The following is a 25,490-nucleotide window of genomic DNA, read 5'->3' as shown; positions in this document are numbered from 1 at the left end:
TATTAACCGGTTATGAGAGGTCTGGGAGCAAGAGCTAGGAGTGGAGATCTCTTCTGAAACATGGGAGAACATATGGGAGAATACTCAAAAGATCTCAATCTATAATAGGACATGCGCTACGCAGTTAAAAGTTCTGCACAGGGCTCATCTGACACCAGACTGTCTGGCAAAGTTTAAAAAAGGGGCATCTTCAGTGTGCCCCAAATGTAAAATTAGTGTAGGTACTCTTACTCATTGCTTCTGGACATGCCACAGGCTCCATGTTTACTGGAGCGCTGCGGTGGGAGAGATAGGGAGGGTATTGAGAACTGAAGTCAAAGTAGACCCGATATCTCTCCTCTTAGGTCTACCGAATTTACCATCTTTAGATGGACATGGGAAAAAACTATTTAATATTGCATACTGTGCACGGAAGAATATTCTGATGAACTGGTTGTCTGAGAACCCACCAGGCTTGCTGGGATAGCAGAAATTAATTATGGAGCACATTCCCTTGGACTTTTCTTTACAAACATGGTGCACAACATAACAAACCATTTTTATAAGTCATGGCAGCCCTACTTGAGTTATTTGGAAACTAATTTGTCAGTTGTCCTAAGTAGGGTGTTTGTTTAACCAGGATGGTTAGATTTGTCAAGCCCTGGAGGTGGTCTCCTGAGTTAATATGGGTATATATACAATGCTCCCGTTCCTCTGTTTGGGAGCTTTGTGCCAAACATAGCTGCTCTGTATTCTTTTTTTTTGCTTTTCTTTTTTTTGGTGTTGCTTTGCTCAGTGTTAGGGTTTGTTGTATATTAGAGAGTAGGTTAATAGTTAGGAGACAGTAGTTGTATTGTTTTTGTGTTTGTTTTCTTTTTATTATACTGAGATTTGTTATTGATTGTATTTTTCAATAGTTTCATATGTTTGTAAAAGTTTAAAAAAATTTGTTAATAAATATATTTACAAAAAAAAGTGTATAAGTCCCGCTAAGATTTGTTGTCCCAAAATGCAGCACCTCACATTTATCTAAATTAATCTCCATGTGACATTTCTCAGCCCATAGGCTCCTCTCATCAAGATCCAATTGCAATCTGAAGTAACCTTCACTGTCCACTACACCTCCAATTTAGGTGTCATCAGCAAACTTGCTAACTGTACCGCTTATGGTCACATCCAAATCATTTGTTTAAATGATGCAAAGTAATCGACCCAGCACCGATCCTTGTGGCACTCCACTGGTCACAGGTCTCCAGTCTGAACAACAAACCCCCACCACCTTGTGGACTTGATTTTGAAAGCTTGCAGAGTATTTTCCGTGCCTGACTGTTTTTATAAAAATGTCAATGAAAAGTACTTTGAAGCTTTTGTTTTGAAGAAATAAGGCATTTCTTGGAAACCACATAGCTCCAGACAATCACTGATCTTAATGGCTTGACCTCACTTCGGGGAAAACATCTGACTGTTTTGTGACTGGGCTTTATGGCTGTTATGTTTGAACTGTGTTGCAAGCATGGCGTTTGTTATTGGACTTTTCAGTTGAAGAATGCCTGATACAGTACAGGCTACTTAACCTGTATCTCATGTTTCTGATACACTTTTGCTATGAAACTCAATTGTTCATCTGGCAAAGTGACGACTTAAAGACGCATCAAGGTCGCATTTCCTGCCTCCGTCAAGATCCCTCAGAGACAACCCTGCACGAGAACTGACTTTATCATACATACAAGAACACCAGATTGAAGACTCCAGATTATCTTCTGGATAACCTTTTTGCCTTCAAGATTAATTACCATTAACCAGAAAGTGTTTTCCTTTGTAAAAGTGAATTTCAGCAGAGAGAAACCTGCTTGTTCTCTTTACCTGATGGAAGATAGTGCATTTTGTGTTTTTCAGAGGGGTAAACAGTTATATTGCCATATTACAATTTGTCGTAAATCCGCTCTAAATTGTCATTGGATCAGTTATAACAAATCAATAACTATGTTCAGTAATGAACCTGATTGACGGATCTTTTTATTTTAAGTCTGAAATAGAGCAAGCATATGATTGGCTATATTGGGACTTGGTAATATTTTCAATTCATATTGCAATCCATGAGCAAGTGGGGCTAGATCGACAGCACAGTCCTCCCATTTCAGTTAGAACAATGTGGCCTAACCAAGGTTCAATTCAGATCAAGCACAACTTCCTTAAATTCTTTTTAAATTCTCTTTCTCTGTGGATTTGGTCTGTGTTCATAAGGCCTTGCTAGCTGGTGGCATTACATTTAGCACCAATTTAACAAAGGGTCATAATGTTAAATCATAATTTCATCTGAAACCTGCAAAAAAAAACACTATGGGCATCCGTCAAACAAAGAGAGCATGAGCACTGTTCCTTAGTCACTAACTGCAAAATCAATTTGTTGGCATGCAGATAAATGGGTATAACCAAACTAAGAATTAATAAACTTATTTAATTTTTAAAATTCACTTGAGGAACATTAGCATTGCTGGCTGGGCCAATAGTCAATTCCTGTCCCTAGGTGCCTTTGAGGTGGTGGTGGTGAGCTGATTTCTTGAGCCACTGCAGTTCACGTGCTGTTGGCAGATCCACAACATTGTCAGTGAGGGAATTCTAGGAGTCTCCTGAATACATCCCACTATACAACCAGAATCCCATGCTGAGTACTCTTGAGCAGGATGGTACTATAGGTACCATCCGTATACTGAGTTTCAAGGAAATCTACAAGAGCAATTGTGATGGGTGATTTAATAGTTACAGGAACAGATAGATTATGTGGCAGCTATAAGCATAAACAGAGGATAGTGTTTGGTTTCCTTGCCATCAGGCTGAAGGATGTCACTGCGTGGCTACAGAGTGTGAAAATGAACATCTAGCCATCATGGTCCACATTGGAACCAGTATGACTGCTCTGCTGCAGCACCATTGTGTTTAACTGAACAAAACAAGTACAGAAGAACCTTCAAGTTGTATTTAATAGATTAAAACTGGTGGTGAGCACACAGCTCGAGGTTTTGAAATAGATTATGGAATAACAGTGTTCTGTGCTTCCTAAATGTGCTTGTGTTTTCACTGGAAACAACGTGGAACTATCATAAAATTACCAGACAAAACACCAATTTTTAAAAACTTGTCAAATTATGGAAATTTTAGTGTTACTTATCAGCTATATAGCTATAGCTGAAGGAAGGACAATAACAGAACCGTTAAAGTAGAAAAGATAGAAATCAAATTACTAAATAGTTGAACACAGGTTCAGAATTTAAGAGATTTGCGAGAAATTAACCAATAAACTTTGTTGGCAGTCTGGAACCAGCATACAACCATAACTAAACATGGAAATTATTGAAGACAGAGGTCAGGATAGGTTTTCAATAAATAAATACATTGGTGCCAACTGTTGTTTTCCACTGCTGAGCTATCATTAGGAAAGGTCATTATTAATTGGTATATATAAACATAATATCCAAAGCTTGTACAATTGCTCAACAACTAATCAATGATAATTTGACACAACTTGAGAAACTTAGAGGGAGACTACTAAATGTTTGGCTGTTTAACACAATTTTTTTTTAAAAATCTGCTCTGTCATGTTCTAATGTGTTGACAGAATTATAAGCAACGTAACAGAACTATGAATCCAGAGACTTTTACTTTCCAGTTTAGACCTAGAATCATAGAATTTTACAACTGCGTGTGTGGTTCCCAAAAGAGCTACCCAGCTGGTGTCATTCCTTGGTCCTATTTTTGAGGGCCTCTAAATTCGTCACTTTCAAACAGATATCCAGCTCACTTTAGAAACCTCCTGTGGAATCCATCTTCACCATTCTCCCAGGCAGTGCACTTCCAGTCCAAACAACTGAGTAAAGAAGTTTCTCCTTATCCCACTCTCAGCTCTCTTGTTGACAATCCTGAAATTGGGATCTCTAGATACTGACATACCAGCTGGTAGAAACAGAATATCGTTTTATACCCTGTCAAACTTGTTCCTAATTTTGAACACTGCAATAAGGTCAGCTCTTAATTTTCTCTGCTCTAAGGAGAATAAGCCCAATTTCTCTAATCTTTCCTTTTATATGAAATCCCTCATTCCTGGTACAGGTAGATCTCAGATAACACACGTTCTGGCAGTACGATTTACCTGTAAGGTTGCTAAGTATGGAATGGTATTTTCAAGAACACTTACCTCTGTTTGCAATAGCACGATTCCAGCAGTGATCATTTTGCTCTCTTCATTCTGCACATGCATTAATGTCTGCACTAAGTCTCCATGGCATTCTGCACATGCGCCGTTGTCAGCTGCTGACAGAGCAGCTTTCTATGAGGGGTAATGTACAGATACCAGTTTTTTGAGAGATACACATTGAGCAGCTGATTGTGAAAGGTACAATACTCCTATTTTATCCCTTTTTAAAAATAAAATGGAGGGGCACAGTGACAAGAATGTTAGCAAGAGGCACTCTGGTGATAAAATTTTGGGTGAATGCTCTTCAGAGGGTTGGTTGATGGGCTAAATGGCCTCCTTCAACACTGTAGGAATTTTAGGATTCTACAAATATGAGCAATTTAGCTAGAAATCTTGGAAAGTTATAGGATGGCTGTTCTCTTATTTACTCTGACATATATGTGAAATTTGGTGTCTGCGGCCTAGCTGACCACTATGACATAATGTTTTGTGACACGGTATTGATGTCTGCCACCTACTGCCGATCTACTGACAGTGCAATGAAAGAACCACCCCCAACTCATGTGAAATATATTTAATGCATTAGCGTGAATGTTCATGATTGATAGTTTACCATGTGTACGCACTGTTTACAAAGTCAACTCCTCCCACTTACTTTCCAAAGGTACAAGTTCTAATATTGTTATTTCTTTGTTCTTTCAAAAGACATGGAGGTCACCGAAAAGGTTACCATTTGTTGTCTTCCCTTAATTGTCCTTGAACTGGGTGGCTTAGTAACTCATTTTGGAGGGCAAGAAAACAAAAGGTCAACCACACTACAGTGTGTCTGGAGTCAGACCAGGTATGGATGGCAGATTTTCTTCCCAAAGGACAATAATGAAACAGATGAGTCTTTGTGAGAATTTATGATCACTGAGGCCAGTTTCAATTCCAGACTTATTAATTGATTTTATGTTCTACCGTCTGCCATGGTTGAATTTCAACCTTCATCCCCAAAGCTCGGCCTTTGGTTATCATTCTAGTGACATTATCATAGAACATAGAACATTAAAGCGCAGTATAGGCCCTTCGGCCCTCGATATTGCGCCGCCCTATCATACTAATCTGAAGCCCATCCCACCTACACTATTCCACGTACATCCATATATGCCTGTCCAATGACGACTTAAATGCGCTTAAAGTTGGCGAATCTATTACCGTTGCAGGCAAAGCATTCCATACCCTTAATACTCTCCGAGTAAAGAAACTATCTCTGACATCTGTCTTATACCTATCTCCCCTCACTTTAAAGTTGTGTCCCCTCGTATTTGTCGTCCCCATACCACCATCTCCCCTAACGCAACAGCTGCACGTCTATCCCCAGTCCAAAGAAACAGATGCATAACAAACATAAACAGAAATTTCTAGAGGAACTTAGCAGCTCTGGTAGCATTTGTGGAGAGAAAACAGAGTTGACTTTTTGAGACTAGTGACACTTCTTCAGAACAGATATAGACTGTTCCATCTTTATATTTGTTCATGCAGCTGATCTCAAGAAAACACAAATTGTGCTGGGAACCAATAAAAGAACAAATTATTTTTCTGTGCAGAAATCTCAGCGGACACATACATGTTAGGGGAATGATATTAAATTCTATTTCCATTTAATAAAGTTAAACCAACAGTGCTGAAGAATGCTCAACAGCCACATAGAAAGGAAGAACATTAATATCCATTTCAGAATTACTCATTTTGGATCATAAGTAAAGGTCTCATCAAACAGAAGAACCAATTACAGGAATAAATGGAAATAATCAAATCTCTCCAAAGCGAGAAGAGAAAATAATCACATTGTTCCAATTTTAAGAATTGCATTGGCCATTGCTTAAGTTCCTTCCCTAAACTGAACACTTTTTACTGAAAATAAAAAGTAGCAAATAAAACATATATATAATAAAAAGGACAATTAATAATTGCTTAGTAACAGTATTGTTCTAGAATGAAATGTGTGCCATCTTTGTGAATAGTAAATGAATAAGGTCTATGCGATTTATCTGTGCAGAATCAATACGGAGAGATTTTAGAAGCACAATTTTAATTATTTGGAGATGATGATGATCGTTCATCCTGGCACATGGGCCCTCTTAGAACAAAGAGTACTGCTGCACAGAAACAGAGCCTTCAGCCCTCTACCCAAGTCTGCATCGATACATTTTGCCTTTCCACACTAAAACTGTCTTCACTTACAGGATCCGTATCCCTCTATTCCCTTCCTATTTGTGTATTCATCTAGGAGCTTCTTGAATACTGCTATTGTGTCTCCTTTCACCACTTCCCTGATAGTATGTTCCAGCCACCCTTTGCGTGAAAAACTTGCTCTGCACATCTCTTTCAAACTTTCCTCCTCCCACCACACATCTTGAACTTGTGTCTCCTACTGATTAACCCCTCTACCCTGGGAAAAAAGCCTCATACTTTCTACTCTATCCATGCCATTCAAAATCCTATAAACTTCTCAACATCCTACATTCCGGTGAAAACAAATTTAAGGTATCTAACCTTTCTTCATAGCTAAAATCCCCTATACAGGTAACATCTGGTAAACCTTTTCTGTGCGCTCTCCATAGCATCTACATCCTTCTGGTAGGATTATGATCAGAACTGTATGCAATATTCCAAATGTGGCTTAACTAAAGTTCTATTAAACTGCAGCATAACTTGTCTATAGTACTCAATGCCCTTTACAATGGCAAACATGCCATAGGCTTTTTTTTCTATCTTATCCATCTGCGCTGCCTTCTTCAATAACCTGTGAACCTGCACACCCAGGTCCCTCTGCTATTAAATACTTCTAAGGTTTCTGCCATTCACACTGATTTCCATCTGTACTTGACCTTCCAAAACGCCTTCACCTCATGTGTCTGGATTAAACTCCACCTGCCATTCTTCTGCTCGTGCCTCCAACTGATCTATATCCTGCTGCATCCTCGACAATTCTCCTCATTATCTACATCTTTGCATCAATCCACAAACTTACTAAGTAGATCAACTACATTTTCCTCCAAATACTTTATGTAGACCATGAACAGCAGAGTTCCCAGTACTGATCTCTGTAGAATACCACTAGTCACAGCCGGCCTTTCTGCAAGCATTCCTTCCACTGCTATCCTCCGTCTCCTCTGACTAAGCCAGTTCTCTTCCATTTTGCCCGTTCACCCTGATACCATGTGACTTCACTTTTGGTACCAGTTTGCCATGACAGACCTTGTCAAAGGCTTTACTAAAGTCCATGTAAACACCATCAACAATTTTCTTTTCGTAATCATCTTCATCACCTCCTCAAAATGCTCAATCAAGTTAGTGAGGCACGACTTCCCCTGCACAAAACCATGCTGTCTATCACTAATAAGTCTGTTTGCTTCTAAATCTTTTAGACCTTGTTCCTGAGAATCTTTTCCAATCATTTCCCTACCAGTGATGAGGGGCTCACAAGGCCTATAATTTCCTGGATTATCCCTGCTACCCTTCTTCAAAATAGAACAACACTGGCTCCTCTGCAATCACCTGGGACCTCATCTGTGGCCAAAGAGAATACAATGAAGTCTGTGACTGCTCCAGCAACTTGTTCTCTTGCCTCCCTCAATATTCTGGCATAGATACCATCAAGACCCGGGGACTTAGCTACCTTAATACCTTCTAAGGCACACAACCTACCTTCCTTTTTAATAACAACTTGACTTCGAAATTCAACATTCCCTTCTCTGAGATCATCCTCCACCAGTTCCTTCTCTTTGGTGAATACTGACACAAAGTATTTGTTTAGGAACTCACCTACCAATCTCTTCTGGGTTCACACACAGATTCCCTCCTTTGTGCTTGGGTGGGCCAACTCTTTCCCTAGTTAATCTCTCGCTTCTTTGTATGTATAAAGAGCCTTCGGATTCTCTTTAATGCTGTTCGCTAATGACTTTTCATGACCACTTTTAGCCCTTTCAATTTCTTCAATTTCTAGCCCTTTAATTTCCTTATATACTTCAAGGGCTTTGTCAGTTTTCATCCTTATGTTTGCTTCTTTTTTTTTGTCCAACGTCATAATATCTCTGGTCATCCAGGGTTAACATAACTTACCATACTTGTCACAGGAACTACTGCTCCTGAACTCTTACCAACTGCCGTTTGAAATACTCCCATATGTCCGATATAGATTTGCCCTCAAACAGCCATCTCCAATAAAACTCTCCAGTTCCTGCCTAATATTGTTGTAGTTTGCCTTCCCCAATTTAAGACCTTCACCTGAGGATTGCTGTTACCCCTATCCAAGAGTATCTTAACTCATAATATTATTAGTCACTAATCCTGAAATGCCACCCCATTGAAACTTCACTCACTTGACCGGGCTCATTTTTCATGTCCAGTATAACCCCTTCCCTGGTTGGACTGTTTATATACTGTGTCAAGAAGCCTTCCTGAATGGTCCTTACAAATTCTGTCCCATCCAAGCCCTTAGAACAAAATGAGTCCCAGACAATGTTGGGGAAGTTAAAATTACCCACCTGTAAAAACAACCCTGCCTTTTCTCCAAAATCTGTCTACATATTATTTCTTCTTTCTCCCGCTGGCTGTTGGGAGGCCTGCAGTGTACTCCCAGCATTGTGATTTCACCTTTCCCATTCCTGAGATCTACCCATATTGCCTTGCTGCATGAGTTCTCTGATGTATCCTTCATCAGTACAACTCCTTTACCAGTACTGCAACTCTCAAACCCCTTTTACATCCCCTTCTATCACACCTGAAACATCTAAATCCTCGGACATTCCAAATCTCTGTAATTGCAATACTATCATAGTTCCAAGCACTAACCAAAGCTCTAAGTTCATCTACCTTGCCTATTATACTTCTTGCATTGAAACACATGCACTTGAGACGACTGGATAAAAGCAAATTACTGCAGATGCTGGAATCTGAAACCAAAAAAGAAAATGCTGGAAAATCTCAACAGGTCTGGCAGCATCTATAAGGAGAAAAAAGAGCTGACGTTTCGAGTCTAACTGGCCCTTTGTCAAAGCCAAAAAAAAGGGAGAAATAGGGAGGTATTTATCCTAGGCTGAGAGAAGTTGAGTCATGGCTCCAGAAGCAAAGGTAGCAATAAAGAGGTGATAATGACAGTGTATAGAGAGATTATAGGTGAGGGTTGTGGCGCGGGAGATGGACCGCACGCTGTCGAGAGCCCTGTCAACAACTGTAGGTGGGAAGCCGCCGTTGGAGAAGGAGGAGCACATATTAAGAGCACCACTTTGGAAAGTGGCCTCATCAGAACAAATGCGGCGGAGGCGAAGGAGCTGAGAGAAAGGGATAGAGTCCTTAAAGGACGTAGGGTGAGAAGAACTGTAGTCCAGATAGCTGTTGGAGTCAGTGGGCTTGTAATGGATATTAGTGGATAGACTATTGCTGGAAATGGAGTCAGAAAGGACAAGGAAAGGAAGGCAGGTGTCAGAAATGGACCAGGTGAAGGTGATGGAGGGCTGGAACTGGAAGCGAAGTTTATGAATTCTTCCAGGTCAGGACGAGAGCATGAAGCCACACCGATTTCAAAAATTCATAAACTTCGATTCCAGTTTCCAACCCTCCATCACCTTCACCTGGTCCATCGCCAACACCTGCCTTCCTTTCCTTGTCCTTTCTGACTCCATTTCCGGCAATAGTCTATCCATTAATATCCATTACAAGCCCACTGACTCCCACAGGTATCTGGACTATAGCTCTTCTCATCCTGCGTCCTTCAAGGATTTTATCCCTTTCTCGCAGCTCCTTCGCCTCCGCCGCATTTGTTCCGATGAGGCTACTTTCCAAAGTGGTGATCTTAATATGCGTTCCTTCTTCTCCAACTGTGGCTTCCCACCTACAGTAGTTGACAGGGGTCTCGACAGCGTGAGATCCATCTCCCGCGCCACGACCCTCACCCCCTCTCTCCCATCCCAGAACAAGGATAGAGTCCCTCTTGTTCTCACCTTTCACCCCACCAGCCTTCACATGCAAAGAATAATCCTTTGCCATTTTCGCCAACTCCAACACAACACCACCACTAAACACATCTTCCCTTCCCTTCCCTCCCCTCCCCTTATCCGCATTCCACAGAGATCATTCCCTCCGGGACAACCTAGCCCACTCCTCCATCACCCCTAACACCTCTCCCATCACACACGGCACCTTCCCATGCAATCGCAGAAGGTGCAACACCTGCCCTTTTACCTTTTCCATGCTCACCATCCAAGGTCCCAAATACTCATTTCAGATTAAGCAGCGTTTCACTTATACTTCTTTAAATTTGGCCTATTGCATTCGTTGCTCTCAATGTGGTCTCCTCTATATTGGAGAGACAAAATGCTGACTGGGTGATCGCTTTGCTGAGCGCCTTCGGTGTGCACGCAATCAGGTCCCGGAACTTCCCGTGGCTTGCCACTTCAACACACAATCCTGCTCCCTTACCCACATGTCTGTCCTTGGCCTGCTGCAATGTTCCAGTGAAGCTCAACGCAAACTGGAGGAACAGCATCTCATCTTCCGACTAGGCACGTTACAGCCTATCCGTCTCAACACTGAATTCAACAACTTCAGATGATTATCCCATCTTGACCTCTCTGTTTTCATTCTGCTCCGTAATTTTATTTCATTTGTTTTATTTATTTTTTTAAAAATTTTTTTTCACTGTTCTGTACCTCTCATTTCTTGATTGTCCCTCTTTCTCTCACTCCCCACACTCTCATCACCGTTTACCTCTCCTCTTTCCCCCTTTGCTGCCCTTCTCCCCTGTTTTCCATTCTGCCACTGCTTCACCCATCCCCCATATATCTTGTCACATAGCACTGGCTTCAGCCTTGGTCATTCACAGTTCCTAATCTCCCTATAATCTCTCTATGCACTGTCATTATCACCTCTTTATTTCTACCTTGGCTTCTGGAGCCATGACTCAATTTCTCACAGCCTAGTGTAAGTACCTCCCTATTTCTCCCTTTTTTTTAGCTTTGACAAAGGGTCAGTTAGACTTGAAACATTAGCTCTTTTCTCTCCTTACAGATACTGCCAGACCTGCTGAGATTTTCCAGCGTTTTCTCTTTCCATTTCAGAGACCACCTCCCCTGTTCTTTTCAGCAGCATTTGCCTGCTTGTTCTTGTTCTTAGTCATGTTTGTGTTGGTTTCTAACTCTCCCTCAATTTATACATATATCGCCCTAATCCTCTGGTTCCCACGTCCCACCACACTAATTTAAAACCTTCCTCAACCATTCTACCAAGTGCCCACCCCCTACCCTGAGGACATTAGTCCCAGTCATAGTGATGTACAGCACGGCAACAGACACTTCAGTCCAACTCGTCCATGCTGACCAGATATCCCAACCCAAATCCAGTCCTACCTGCCAGCATCCGGCCCATATCCCTCCAAACACACTATTTATAGATCCATCCAGATGCCTCTTAAATATTGCAATTGTACCAGCCTCCACCACTTCCTCTGGCAGCTCATTCCATACACGTACCACCTTCTGCTTGAAAAAGTTGCTCCGTAGGTCTCTTTTATATCTTTTCCCTCTCATTCTAAACCTATGCCCTCTAGTTCCAACTCCCCCACCCCAGGGAACAAAACTTTGTCTATTTATCCTATCCATGCCCCTCTATAAAGTCAGCCCTCAGCCTCAGACACTCTAAGGAAAACAGCCCTAACCTATTCAATCTCTCCCTATAGCTCAGATCCTCCAACCCTGGCAACATCCTTGTAAATCTTTTCTGAATCCTTTCAAGTTTCACAATATCTTCCCAATAGGAAGGAGACCAGAATTGCACGCAATAGTCCAACAGTGCCCTAAGCAATGTCCTGTACAGCCGCAACAATGACCTCCCAACTCCTGTACTCAATACTCTGACCAATAAGCACACCAAATGCTGTCTTCACTGTCCTATCTACCTGCAACTCTGCTTTCAAGGAGCTATGAACCTGCACTCCAAGGGCCTCTTTGTTCAGCAATACTCCACAGGACCTTACCATTAAGTGTGTAAATCCTGCTAAGATTTGCTTTCCCGAAATGCAGTACCTCACATGTACCTAAATTAAACTCCACCTGCCACTTCTCAGCCCATTGGCCCATCTCATCAAGATCCTGTTGTAATCTGAGGTAACCTTCTTCACTGCCCACTACACCTCAATTTTGGTGTCATCTGCAAACTTACTAATTATATCTCTTATACTCACATCCAAATCATTTATATAAATGATGAAAAGTAGTGGACCCAGCACTAGTCCTACCCAGGTGCAACCCATCCAGTCTGTAAAGATTCCTCCTTCCTCAGAACCTGTCCCAATGTCCCACGAATCTGAAATCCTCCCCCTAACCCACATCATCTGTTCATCTTGTTTCTACTCTGACTAGCTCATAGCACTGATAGTAATCCTGAGACAACTACCTTTGAGATCCTACCTTTCAACTTTCTTCCTTGTTCTCTATATTCTGCTTTTAGGACCTCATTCCTTTTTTTATTAAACCTAGGTTGTTAGTACCAACATGTACCATGACCACTAGCTGTTTGGACTCTTCCAGAATGTCCTGCAAATGCAGGGCCCTAGCAACAGGGAGGCAACACACCATCCTAGACTCTCATTTCCTATCAGCTATCTATTTTCTGCACGATTGAATGCCCATAACAAGAGCATTTCTATGCCTATTTCTTCCTCCCTCTACAGCAGACCCATGAATTTGGTTGTTTTGCAGGGGAATATCCACAAGAGATTCCTGCACTGCCAGCTTTGCCCCCCTGCTCTGCCTGGTGGTCACCCACTCGCTTCCTGCCTGTGAAATCCAAGTCTGCAGTGTGACCAACTCGCTATATATGCTATCCACGAAACTCTTCCACCTTGCAAATGTTCCACAGCGTCCCCAGATGCCGCTCCAACTCCTAAACTCGGGCTTCCAGGAGCTGTAGCTGGAGACATTCCTTGCACAGATGTAGGTCCTGGGCACTGGAAATGTGCCCAACTTTTGACATCGAGTAAAAGGAGCAGTCTATGATTTGGAGCTGGCCTGCCAAGTCTTACCCTTTAACTTAATTAATCCTTACAATGTCAAATACTTTTAAAACTAAATTGAAGCTGCTGATACTCTCTGCTCCGATAACTATGTCTCAAAGCTTACTCATTGCTCACGAACACCAACTTACACTTGACCTTCTATATCTACTGGAACTCTCGCTGCTGACCTTTCTCTCACTATGTTCTTGTCTCCTTCCTTTGAACTTTGCCTATCTTGTTTTTGGTTAGAGAAGGAAAGAAGGATGGAAGCACTACTGTAACATAATGTTTGGGGCTGACCATTCCTTAACAGAGATTCTTCCATGATACCCTTCACACCCGGACTAACTGCGAAGTTCACTCCCAGAATGCAACTGAGCGATGTTGCACCACCCTTTTCCTCCTACCTTCCTCTTCCTGTGACACAGTGATAGGATCCCTACCCCTGAACCAGGAAGCCCATGTTCAAATCCCACCTGCTCCAGAGGTGTGTAATAACATCACTGAATAGGTTGATTAGAACCTCATAGTCCCCATCCACCGCCTCCAACCTCATAGTCCCACAACCCCGCACCGCCCGTTTCTACCTCCTGCCCAAAATCCACAAACCTGCCTGCCCCGGCCGACCCATTGTCTCAGCCTGCTCCTGCCCCACCGAACTCATCTCCCAATACCTCGACACGGTCCTGTCCCCTTTAGTCCAAGAACTCCCCACCTACGTTCGGCACACCACCCACGCCCTCCACCTCCTCCAGGATTTTCGCTTCCCCGGTCCCCAACGCCTTATTTTCACTATGGACATCCAGTCCCTGTACACCTCCATCCCCCATCACGAAGGACTCAAAGCCCTCCGCTTCTTCCTTTCCCGCCGCACCAACCAGTACCCTTCCACTGACACCCTCCTTCGACTGACTGAACTGGTCCTCACCCTGAATAACTTCTCTTTTCAATCCTCCCACTTCCTCCAAACTAAAGGAGTTGCCATGGGCACCCGCATGGGCCCCAGCTATGCCTGCCTCTTCGTAGGATATGTGGAACAGTCCATCTTCCGCAACTACACTGGCACCACCCCCCACCTTTTCCTCCGCTACATCGATGACTGTATCGGCGCTGCCTCGTGCTCCCACGAGGAGGTTGAACAGTTCATCAACTTTACTAACACCTTCCATCCCGACCTGAAATTCACCTGGACCATCTCAGACTCCTCCCTCCCCTTCCTAGACCTCTCCATTTCTATCTCGGGCGACCGACTCAACACAGACATCTATTATAAACCGACTGACTCCCACAGCTACCTGGACTACATCTCCTCCCACCCTGCCCCCTGTAAAAATGCCATCCCATATTCCCAATTCCTTCGTCTCCGCCGCATCTGCTCCCAGGAGGACCAATTCCAACACCGCACAGCCCAGATGGCCTCCTTCTTCAAGGACCGCAGATTCCCCCCAGACGTGATCGACGATGCCCTCCACCGCATCTCCTCCACTTCCCGCTCCTCCGCCCTTGAGCCCCGCTCCTCCAACCGCCACCAAGACAGAACCCCACTGGTTCTCACCTACCACCCCACCAACCTCCGCATACAACGTATCATCCGCCGCCATTTCCGCCACCTCCAAACGGACCCCACCACCAAAGATATATTTCCCTCCCCTCCCCTATCAGCGTTCCGCAAGGACCACTCCCTTCGTGACTCCCTCGTCAGATCCACACCCCCCACCAACCCAACCTCCACCCCCGGCACCTTCCCCTGCAACCGCAGGAAATGTAAAACTTGCGCCCACACCTCCACACTCACTTCCCTCCAAGGCCCCAAGGGATCCTTCCATATCCGCCACAAATTCACCTGCACCTCCACACACATCATCTATTGCATCCGCTGCACCCGATGTGGCCTCCTCTATATTGGTGAAACAGGCCGCTTACTTGCGGAACGCTTCAGAGAACACCTCCGGGCCGCCCGAACCAACCAACCCAATCACCCCGTGGCTCAACACTTTAACTCTCCCTCCCACTCCACCGAGGACATGCAGGTCCTTGGACTCCTCCACCGGCAGAACACGACAACACGACGGCTGGAGGAGGAGCGCCTCATCTTCCGCCTGGGAACCCTCCAACCACAAGGTATGAATTCAGATTTCTCCAGTTTCCTCATTTCCCCTCCCCCCACCTTGTCTCAGTCGGTTCCCTCAACTCAGCACCGCCCTCCTAACCTGCAATCCTCTTCCTGACCTCTCCGCCCCCACCCCACTCCGGCCTATCACCCTCACCTTGACCTCCTTCCACCTATCCCACCTCCATCGCCCCTCCCCCCAGTCCCTCCTCCCTACCCTTTATCTTAGCTTGCTTGGCTCTCTCTCTCTTATTCCTGATGAAGGGCTTATGCTCGAAACGTCGAATTCTCTATTCCTGAGATGCTGCCTGACCTGCTGTGCTTTGACCAGCAACACATTTGCAGCTGTGATCTCCAGCATCTGCAGACCTCACTTTTTACTAGAAAAATAAGTTGAATTTTAAAAAAGAATCAAATTTATGCCAATGTGAAACTTGATTCTCCAGTCTAAGGAGGCTCTGAACACATGAAGAACATGCATTGAGATTCATGAGGTTGCTCATTTCAGAAGTGTGTAATCAAACCAGGCCTGTTGCATTGAAAACACAAATATTCCAAGTATGAGATGCACTTCATGGCTATTAGCGGCACTGACTATAATAAGGAAGTATGCTGGCTGAAAGGAATAATGTAACAAAGCCAACTGTGCAAAGTGAAGCAATAAAGATGCAACCTTGACTTGGAAATATAATCACCACCCTTCATTTGATGCTGGGTAAGAACCTTGATAATTCTTCCTTTACACAATATGGATTGTTGTAGTTGAAGGCAAGAGCTAAAATAGCCAAAGGAAGTGGCAATTGAGCTGCTCATGTCCTAAGAACAAACTTAAGAATCCTACTCAGTGATCTACAGCAGTACTGTTCTGGGGAAAAGTTACAGCTGCACTTGAACTGATACTGCTGTAATATTTTTGTCAAATCTGGAAATGAATACCATTAAACAAAACTACAATGCACAACAACTCAAATCACTTGGAAGAAGGAACTAATTACTCAAAATAAACCCAGAAAATGCCAAAGCTCAATTTACTAGGTTTTCTTTTGAACATCTTTTTTGTCTAGTTTTTAATGAGCAATGACTCATGACACCAGAAGAATGGAGGGATGAATGCCTTGAATTTTCATATGTACTGGACCTACACAGACAAACAAAAGGAGTGCCTGAGAGTAGCCTATGCCTTAAACTAGAAATTTGGCTGTAGAACTTACCATTCAAAAGCATTTTGTAATGGTCGATAGCAAAGCAACATTATGAATTTCTGAAATATTTGGTTGGTTTTATGATATTGAAAATTCTAATCAGTAAGCTTTGTGAAAATAAAATCACCTTGAGAACAATGGGTTTTGTAGCTTCTGTGTTTTATTAACATGAACTTAAGAAGCCACAAGTCCATATTTGCTGACATATACTACATGGCTAAAATATTAAGTTAAATGAAAGATAAAAATCAGTTGTCTTCATGCCTCCTGCTTTGAAACAAACAGTAAGGAATGTTTCAGTGCTTTGCTTTGACAAATGAGTAGCGAATTTAAAAATCAGAATAGAAAATCACAGAAATCCTATTCATTAAATGACCATTAACTAAACTCTCCCATTTTTCTCAAAACCACATTATTTTTACTCAAATAAATAAACTCAAAAAAAATGCTTTCTTGATTGCCTCAACCGAGTCTGTCTCCACTATATTTCCAGGCAGTACATTTCATACCCTAACTACTTGCTGAGTAAAAATAGTTTTTCCTCACTTCACCCTTGCTTCTTTTGTAGATCACTTTAAATCTAGATTAGAGTGGTGCTGGAAAAGCACATCAGTTCAGGCAAAACTGAGCAGCAGGAAAACCGGCATTTCGGGCAACGGCCCTTTAACAGGAAGGGTTATTGCCCAAAACATCGATTTTCCTGCTCCTCGGATGCTGCCTGACCTTCTGTCCTTTTCCATCACGACTCTAATCTTGACTCTGATCTCCAGCATCTGCAGTACACACTTGTGTCCACTTTAAATCTAGGCTTTCTTTCCCTTGTTCCTTTCACGAACGGGAACAATTTCTCCCTAACTACACTATCCAGCTTGTTGGTGATTTTGAAACCTTAATCAATCGCCTCCTAAACTTTTTCTGAGGAGAAGCCCAGTCCTAACTTCAATCTACGCTGAAATCCCTCATCTGTGGAATCATTGTTCTAAACAGCTTTCACACATTCTTCAGTGCATTCACATATTTCCTATGTGTGCTATACACAATACTCCAGCTGAGTACTCTGCTTTCCATCACTCATCTAATTTTGTATCCATATTGCTACTGACCATTTTATTCCAAGATCAATAATTTTCCCCGCACGTGTTGCATGGCACTGTGCCGATCACTTTCCGAAAGTCCTTGTACATCTCATCAATAACGGTACTCTCATTGAGCCTGTTACCTCTTCATAAAACTCTGGCACGTTAGTTAAGCATGACGCCCCCTTTAGAAATCCACGCTTTTTCTAGTCAACCTCTCCTGGTTGCTGAAATTATTCGTAGATAATTTAAATGTATCTTGTACAAAACAAAATTAGATAAAGGGCAATATTTCTCAAAAGCTACAGAACTTAACTCAAAACTGGAATTGCTTGACTAAATGAAGGATCAGAATCTTACCTTCAGGAGGTACAGCAGCAGGGAACATTTCTTTCAACAAATCACCAAGATTATGTGGATGTCCTTCTGAACTAATTGGGCGAAATAGTTTCTGAATAAATGGCCGCTCATTTAGTGGCTGTAATACAAAGAATTAATTTTGCTTAAAATTCACCATGCAGATTTACATTGTGATAAACTAGCTTGCAATCACTGGTTCACCACACAGCTTGAAATCTTACTGTACTAAAATTGCAGCCTGTCTTAACGTATGTATGTATTATAACAAAAGCTTATGGTCCTTAAAAAGAATCTTGGCTGTGCATTTAACATCAAATACTAAATTAAGGTTCTTACATTAACGCATCACTGCTATTTCAATAGAGTAGATTATGTATTGTCTAACTGTGCCGCTCTAGACAATGCATCAGGTAGCTTTTCAATATGAGAGGAGACTGCGTACAATACATCCCTAAACATGCTTCACTGTCTATTATCCTCTCCCCGTTTTGTTTAAATGACATGTCTGTTTTTGAAGTTATAAACAGCTCTGAATTCTTCAGAGTGCTTATTTACGCTCACCAATTGATCCTGGGCATGAAGGTTCACTCATATCAACTACTGATTGGCTGTAAGGTGTATGTGGTTTGCATATTCCAAAATACGTCACTGATTTCATAGGAAATGTGAAGACAATTGTGCAAATCAAAGACAAAGGAGGCAATAAATGTCTTGGAACGCTTTATGAAAATCTAAATTGATTTGATTAGCAGTTGAACCAATCAGCCCGTATTGGTTCAGCTTTCCCGTGGCTGTATGTAATTTCTCCCCCAAAACCTAAACTATTGCTCATTTAACATTAATCTCAGGCGAGGGGGAATTCAACAACTCCTCTGAAACAGTTTTATCATATGGATGTAGATGGTACAATTTGAAAATGGACCATGAGCGCTCTGGCAGCCCTGGAGAAAATTCATCCCTCAACTAATACTACTGAGAAAGTTAATCAGATTACTAGTCCTTTGAAAAAACTTGCTCTGTACAAGTTAGCTGCCATGTTTACTTATAAATTAATGGGAATTAAAGTTTCCATTGGCTATGATTTGATCTATGATGTTCAAACTAGTATCTTGTATAACTGCATAATATATTGCGCTGTGTGTCTTAAATTTCTGAAACAAAAGTACTTCACATGTAATGAATTACTTCAAAGTGTTAATCATCATAAGAAGGGTGTCATAAATCCCTGAGTGCATCAGTTATAAAAGATGCAAACTGATCTTAACAGCTAACAGCATACCTCCTGTGGTGGGAAGAACACAACACCATAGCGTGAGTATCACAAATTAAATTTAGACATGAAAAGATAACATTTGTTTAAACAAGGGCAGATTAACCTTCACATTTATACAATTAAAGGGCAACACTACTTGATTCAATCTGGTTATAGAGATGTATAGCATGAAAAAGTCCCTTTTGTGCAGCTTATCCATGTCAACCAGAGATCCCAACATAATCCAGTCCCATTTGCCAGCACTTGGCCCATTTCCCTCCAAACCTTTCTTCTTATTCAACTCAACGAGATGCCTTTTAAATGCTGTAATTGTACCAGCACTCACCACTTCCTCTGGCAGTTCATTCCATATATGCACTACCCTCTGCATGAAAATGCTGTCCCTTAGGTCGCCTTTATATCTTTTTCCTCTCACGCTAAACCTATGCCCTCCAGCTCTGGACTCCCCTACCCCAGGAAAAATGCCTTGTCTATCTACCCTATCCATGCCCCTCACAATTTTATAAATCTCTGTAAGTTCACCCCTCAGCCTCCGACACTCCAGGGAAAACAGCCCCAGCCTATTCAGCTTCTCCTTATAGCTCAAATCCTCCAACCCTAGCAACATCCTTGTAAATCTTTTCTGAACCCTTTCAAGGTTCACAAAATCCTTCAATAGGAAGGAGACCAGAATTGTACGCAATATTGCAAAAGTGGCCTAACCAACGTCCTGTACAGCCCTACTCTTCAAAGTTACTTTACAAAACACACCAAATAAAAATAATCAAGGCAAATAAATTACTTAGAAGTAGTAGAAATGCAACAAAATACCACTCGTCATTTAGAAAAGTGTACATGATGAAACCTTTGCCAATGGCAAACATTTTGCAAGATGCCAGGGATAATGAACTTACAGCATACTTAAAAATGAAAGGCAACTGTTTCTTACATATCACACAACTTAGTAAAAATCCATAGGCACTGTAAATCTGAAGCAAGCCCAGAAAGTGGTTGACACCACTCACTAGCTGGGGTAAAAACAGTTACATTTTCAAGTATGGCCTTTCCAAAGATGCATAGAACTGTTGAATGATTTCAGTGTTTTCAATGACAAGTAGTGATCATATTACAAATCAGAAGTCTTTGTTCCAAACAATTTTCTAGATTTCAATGTAAGAGACTAAATTTAAAGTGGTTTGCATTCACATTGTATCTTTACCATGAAACATTACAAAACATTTCACAGGAGATATCACAGGTACTTGGGTAACGCTCCAGGAGCACAAGCAGCAGCCATCCCAGGTAACTCACTGAAATTAGATGTGCAAGAATGGAATGAAGTAAAGTTATGGGAATGAGGTTTAACCTACTGAAAAGGTAACAAAAAGAAACTTTCAAGGCAAATGAAGTATGACATTTAATCAGAGAAGTGCTATTCACTAGATGTGAAATTGCTAGTTTATCACCAAGATAAGGTCTGTTTCAATCCAGTCACTGCCCAATTAATTGTAAGGAAGGAAAGAGCTAGGAAATTAATCATGTGTTATGCAGTAGCTATGTTGGAAAAGTGCAGGAAATGTCATGCAAAGACAGTTTATAACTGAGGTATCTGTTTCATGTAGTCAAATAGCTATTCGTATTCACTGTCAGGGGTTCACATAAAAAAAATTAATCATAATGTCCTGAAGGAATTAAGGATCCTATGTAACCATAATTGTCAATGGTATTGATTGAGAAGAGAAAAAATGAATGGCATAAATTAAGAGTTCTGCCCAATTGGAAGAAAGGAAGGTTTGCTTTCAATGAAAATGTTAAAAATCACACAACACCAGGTTATAGTCCAACAGGTTCATTTGGAAGAACTAGATTTCGCAGCACTGCTCCTTCATCAGGTGGTTGTGGAGTATAGCTTACTGATGAAGAAGCAGCAGTCCGAAAGCTAGTGCTTCCAAGTAAACCTGTTGGACTATAACTCTGTAACCCCAATCCAACACGGGCACCTCCAAATCAGGACTATAACCTGGTGTTGTGTGTCACAAAGCTAGTCCTTTTTTTTTTAAAAAAAAAAGCTGTTTCTTGGCTCAAGAGTACACTGTCCTTGATTGTTTTCAGAGGGGTAATGAACTGGGCGGGCTGCAATCAGCCTGGTTTTGTGCATAGATGAAAAAGGACTTTGAGAGGCCTTTTGTTTATATGTGAACAGATGATTTCAGAACAAAGTGGTCATGTTTTAGAAGTGACCTGTATAAAGAAACGGGAGTGGTCAACTCCCTAGTTGAGTTGTTTGAGTTCAGTTCTGTTCAACAGGGAGCTGTGGGGAAACTCTCTCTCTTTTTCTGCCCTTCAACTTCAACCTGTAAACAGGTGTTCCACTTATACTGGTTTTTAAAGGGAGTTTGGTTATGGGGACTGTTGTGTAAATTCAGAACAGCATAATTAAGTCCAGTTGGATAGGCTGAGTTCTGTAGGGGTTCTTTATTCTGTTCTTTGTATTTCATTGTGTAATTTTGTAAACAATTCTTTGTCTGTTTTAAAATCTAGTAGTCAATCTAGCTAACTTAATCCGGGTAATTTTCACTGTACACTTACTGAAACAAATTGCAAAGTTATGTTTTGGGGCTACCGGCTTAAGAATGTTTTGAGAGGTCTGGCCTAGCCTGTAACATGTGTGACTTTTAATGTTGTCTACCCCTGTCCAACATCAGTACTTACACTACAACGAAAATGACTAAAAGATCTCTCGGTGATCTGAGTACATGTTTACATTTTTAAAAATGCCTTCACACAAAGTTCAATTTCAATGCTTACTCAACCATGCATTTGAGTTCTGTTAAAAATTATGCCACTGTCATTTTCTATTTCCTGACGAGAGATTCACAGTCATGAAGGAATTACATGAACTGTTTCGGTTTGCAGTTTTACTATTAACTAAATCTCATCACAATTACAAACATGGATTTTTATTAAATGTTTTCCAACATTTCATGAGTGGTAAGGTTGTGTGGCTGGTGGTGTTGTTAGTATATGCTAAAGGATCATTTCTAACTGTAATACTTCAAATAGGTATGCACAACTGTTCAGCGTTTTTGTTTCACGCCTTAATTTTGTAAGAAGCAAAAGCTAACTGTCTTCTAAAAACAATGTAGGTCTTGGCTTGTCCTATATTTTCTACCCAAACTGTCAATCACTCACATTCAATGTAACACCTGAGCCTATGTGCCAGACACACAGTGCTTGGAGATAAGTAATCAGTCAGCTCTGCAAATGTAGATACCTGGTCTTGACACCTGTAACTAAAAGCTCTCTGTTTTTAAGGAGGCTGGGGAATTGAGAGCAAACAAAACAGAAATACGGCGTACGTTAACAGTGGTGCACATATAGAATTACCAGAAAAACTGAGTCACTGGCAGGATGTGAAGGATTTGCAAGATTAGCTGTAAAGTTTAGAAGGTGAGAGTGCATAGGTTGTAATTAGATGACAACATTTTAATACATTTTTAATTAGATCCATCAATAATTAACTCTTTCAATATAAAAGGAATGCTAATCCCATTGCTGTATTTCAATTCCCTATGCCACAAACAGATAAATATTTTTAAGAGTGCATTAGGAACAGTTTTGTGGTCCAGTGCTGTTATGTTGAATTTAGTTAATCCTTTATCAGATAGTTGTAATACTGGAGAACATAATTTAATTTAGATTTCAATCCTATAACTTATTGGTCACATGAGAATCATCAATTTTATAATGACCACATGTAAACCTCAAATTACGTTCCAAAGTTTCCAGATCAAATAAAAAACAATGCAAACAAAATAAAGAATTAACTGCAACACACAATGCATCTCATTCAATTATCTAAGTTTTAGTGTGAGAGGCTTAAGAAAATCTTTAGTGTCCCACAATATTAAAACATTTTCAATTCCAGGGAAATAAAAGACTCAAGGAAGACGACAACCATGGAGGTCACTCCTGATCCCTATCTTGAGATCTATACTGGCAAGTGCATGTAGTTAAAGGTCAGGTAAGGACAGAACCAAGGTTAATAACGATCCTTTTCCCGCTTTGTTTTATGAATCCAGTAGAAACCAATAAGGCTTTCATTGCGACAAAGATCAACATTAACTAAATGTATTATTATGAAACCTAATACTCTAAATTGCAGAACAAGTTATGTGGAGAGGTTTAACCTAATGGGCCAGATATCTGTAGAATTGCAATCTTTTACTTACGAGTACAATGTCAGTGTTAGCATTTCTTTTGAACAGGAGTCATACTGGGCTCAAAATATCAATTCTGTATCTCTCTCCAGAGATGTTAGCAGATTTGCTATTTTATTTTGCATCTCCTTCACCTGCAGCACTTTGTTCTTATTTAAATATTTAATTCACTGTCACTTCTCTTTCAGGTACGCATTCCTTGAATTTTTGCTCTTCTCTCTGAAGGGATTTCTGTTTGAACCTTAGTTGCTTCATCTTCATGGTTACCTTCATTATTCAGAGGGTTTGATAACATGTTTAACAAAATGTGCTCTCTCAGCCACTTCTTCCTTAAGTGACTGTCCCTGGATTTGACTTACTCCAAACTGAACTTCCATCCTTAATGATTTGAATCCACCTAGGATACAGGTATTTCAGCAACATACTATGCTCCTTACAGCTACACTATCATATGCACATTCTTGATCTCTCTCTCTATCAGTACCACACTTTGCTATTTCAAAGCTGTCTTAATCCTCAGTCCAATTTCATCTTATTTGATGTCTCTACAATGAACAATTTCCTTTCTTTTCAAGTGTTAAGGAACACAGGTTCCAATAGCTCAAGAGTCAATACTTTCGGATCCTTTCTCCGAACGTTTTCCAACTGACTCCATCGCTCCTTCACAGGTGACAGCCATTTGGACCATCATGCCTGCACTGCTTCTCTGAGCATATTAGCTTAGTGCCAATCCCCTTCCCCTGTAACCATGCACATTGTTTCTGTTTAAATGATCATCCAATGGCTTTATGTATGCCTCAATTGAGTCCGTCTCCACCACATTTCCAGACAGTACATTCCATACCCAAAAGCTTTTTCTCACCTCACATTTGCTTCTTTTAGAAAAGAGTTTAAATCTGTGCCCTCTCATTCTTGATTTGTTCATGAGTGGGGAGTTCCTCCTTATCCACTTTGTCAACACCCCTAATGGTTCTGAAAATTTCTACCAAATCTCCTCTGTTTTCTCCTCTCAAAGCAAAACAGTCAAGTTCTCCAATCTTTTCTCATAACTTAAGTGTCTCATCCCTAGAACCATTCTCTGAAACCTCTTCTACATTCTCAAATGCTTTCACATTCTTCTTATACTGTGACGCCTAGAATGGTACACAGTAAGTCCAACTCAGATCATAACCAATGTCTTATAAAACTATCATAACCTCCCTGCTCATGTTATATGACCCAGTTATGAAGCCTAGAGTACTGTATGCTTGGTTCAGAATCACAGACTGTTCTGTACTTATCTTACTACCTTTAATGACTTATGTAAATACAGACTGAAATATCTCTGCATCTGCACACCCTTCAGAATAATTCCTTTTGTTTTATACACAAAGAGAAACAAACATCGGTGGAATAGCTCAGGAGGCTCTGGCAGCACCGCGAAAGAGAAATCAGAGTTAACGCTTTAGGTTGAGTGACCCCTCTTGTCTATGTTCTTTGTACCAAAGTGCATAATTTCACACTTCTCCACATTAACCTCCATCTGCCACATATCTACCCACTCACTGTATCATTGTCCTTTTGAAGTTCTATACTATTCAGCTCACAGTTTTGCATCATTTTCAATCTTTGAAACAAATCTCTGCATATCCAGATCCAGGGATTTATGGGGAATCAGAAAAAGGGTCCCAACACTGACCACAGGAGCTCCATTACTGACGTTCTGCCAGCCCAAAACAAAAACCCATTAAATATTCCTTATTAGCTACCCCTCAGCCAATTTTATACCCATGCTATTGTTGTCCCTGATATCCCATGACCTACAACTTTTTCCACAAGTAAGTTCTGTGGCTGAATAACTTTGGGATGCTTCCTTTCTAATCCTACCTCTTCTGCGTTTTGAAGTAGTAAAGGTAGACAATCCTTTATCAGAAATCCCTAAATCTGAAAAGCTCTGAAATCTGAAGTCTTTTTTCTCATTTACAATATTGTTTGGGGTGCAGACAGTTAACCCAACCCCACACCCCCTCAACCCACATCACACTAGGGGTGTGACCCAGCACTGGCAGGTATCAATTCTGTC

At 41.3% G+C, this 25,490-nt stretch overlaps 1 protein-coding gene across 5 annotated transcripts in view; it reads right to left on the bottom strand.

The window, feature by feature from the left end:
* atg5 (ATG5 autophagy related 5 homolog (S. cerevisiae)) overlaps window positions 1-25,490 on the bottom strand; it is a 283,848-nt gene that overhangs the window by 143,368 nt on the left and 114,990 nt on the right. For all 5 annotated transcript variants that reach the window (XM_060849527.1, XM_060849497.1, XM_060849505.1 and 2 more), the window contains exon 7: window positions 17,957-18,074. In XM_060849527.1, the coding sequence (XP_060705510.1) occupies window positions 17,957-18,074 (118 nt within the window). The remainder of the gene's footprint in view (window positions 1-17,956; window positions 18,075-25,490) is intronic.

Source organism: Hemiscyllium ocellatum, chromosome 3 (assembly GCF_020745735.1).
Source record: "Hemiscyllium ocellatum isolate sHemOce1 chromosome 3, sHemOce1.pat.X.cur, whole genome shotgun sequence".
NCBI classification, from domain to species: Eukaryota; Metazoa; Chordata; class Chondrichthyes; order Orectolobiformes; family Hemiscylliidae; genus Hemiscyllium; species Hemiscyllium ocellatum.
Note: the sequence above shows the minus strand (reverse complement) of the source record. Positions and strands in the feature narration are given on the sequence as shown.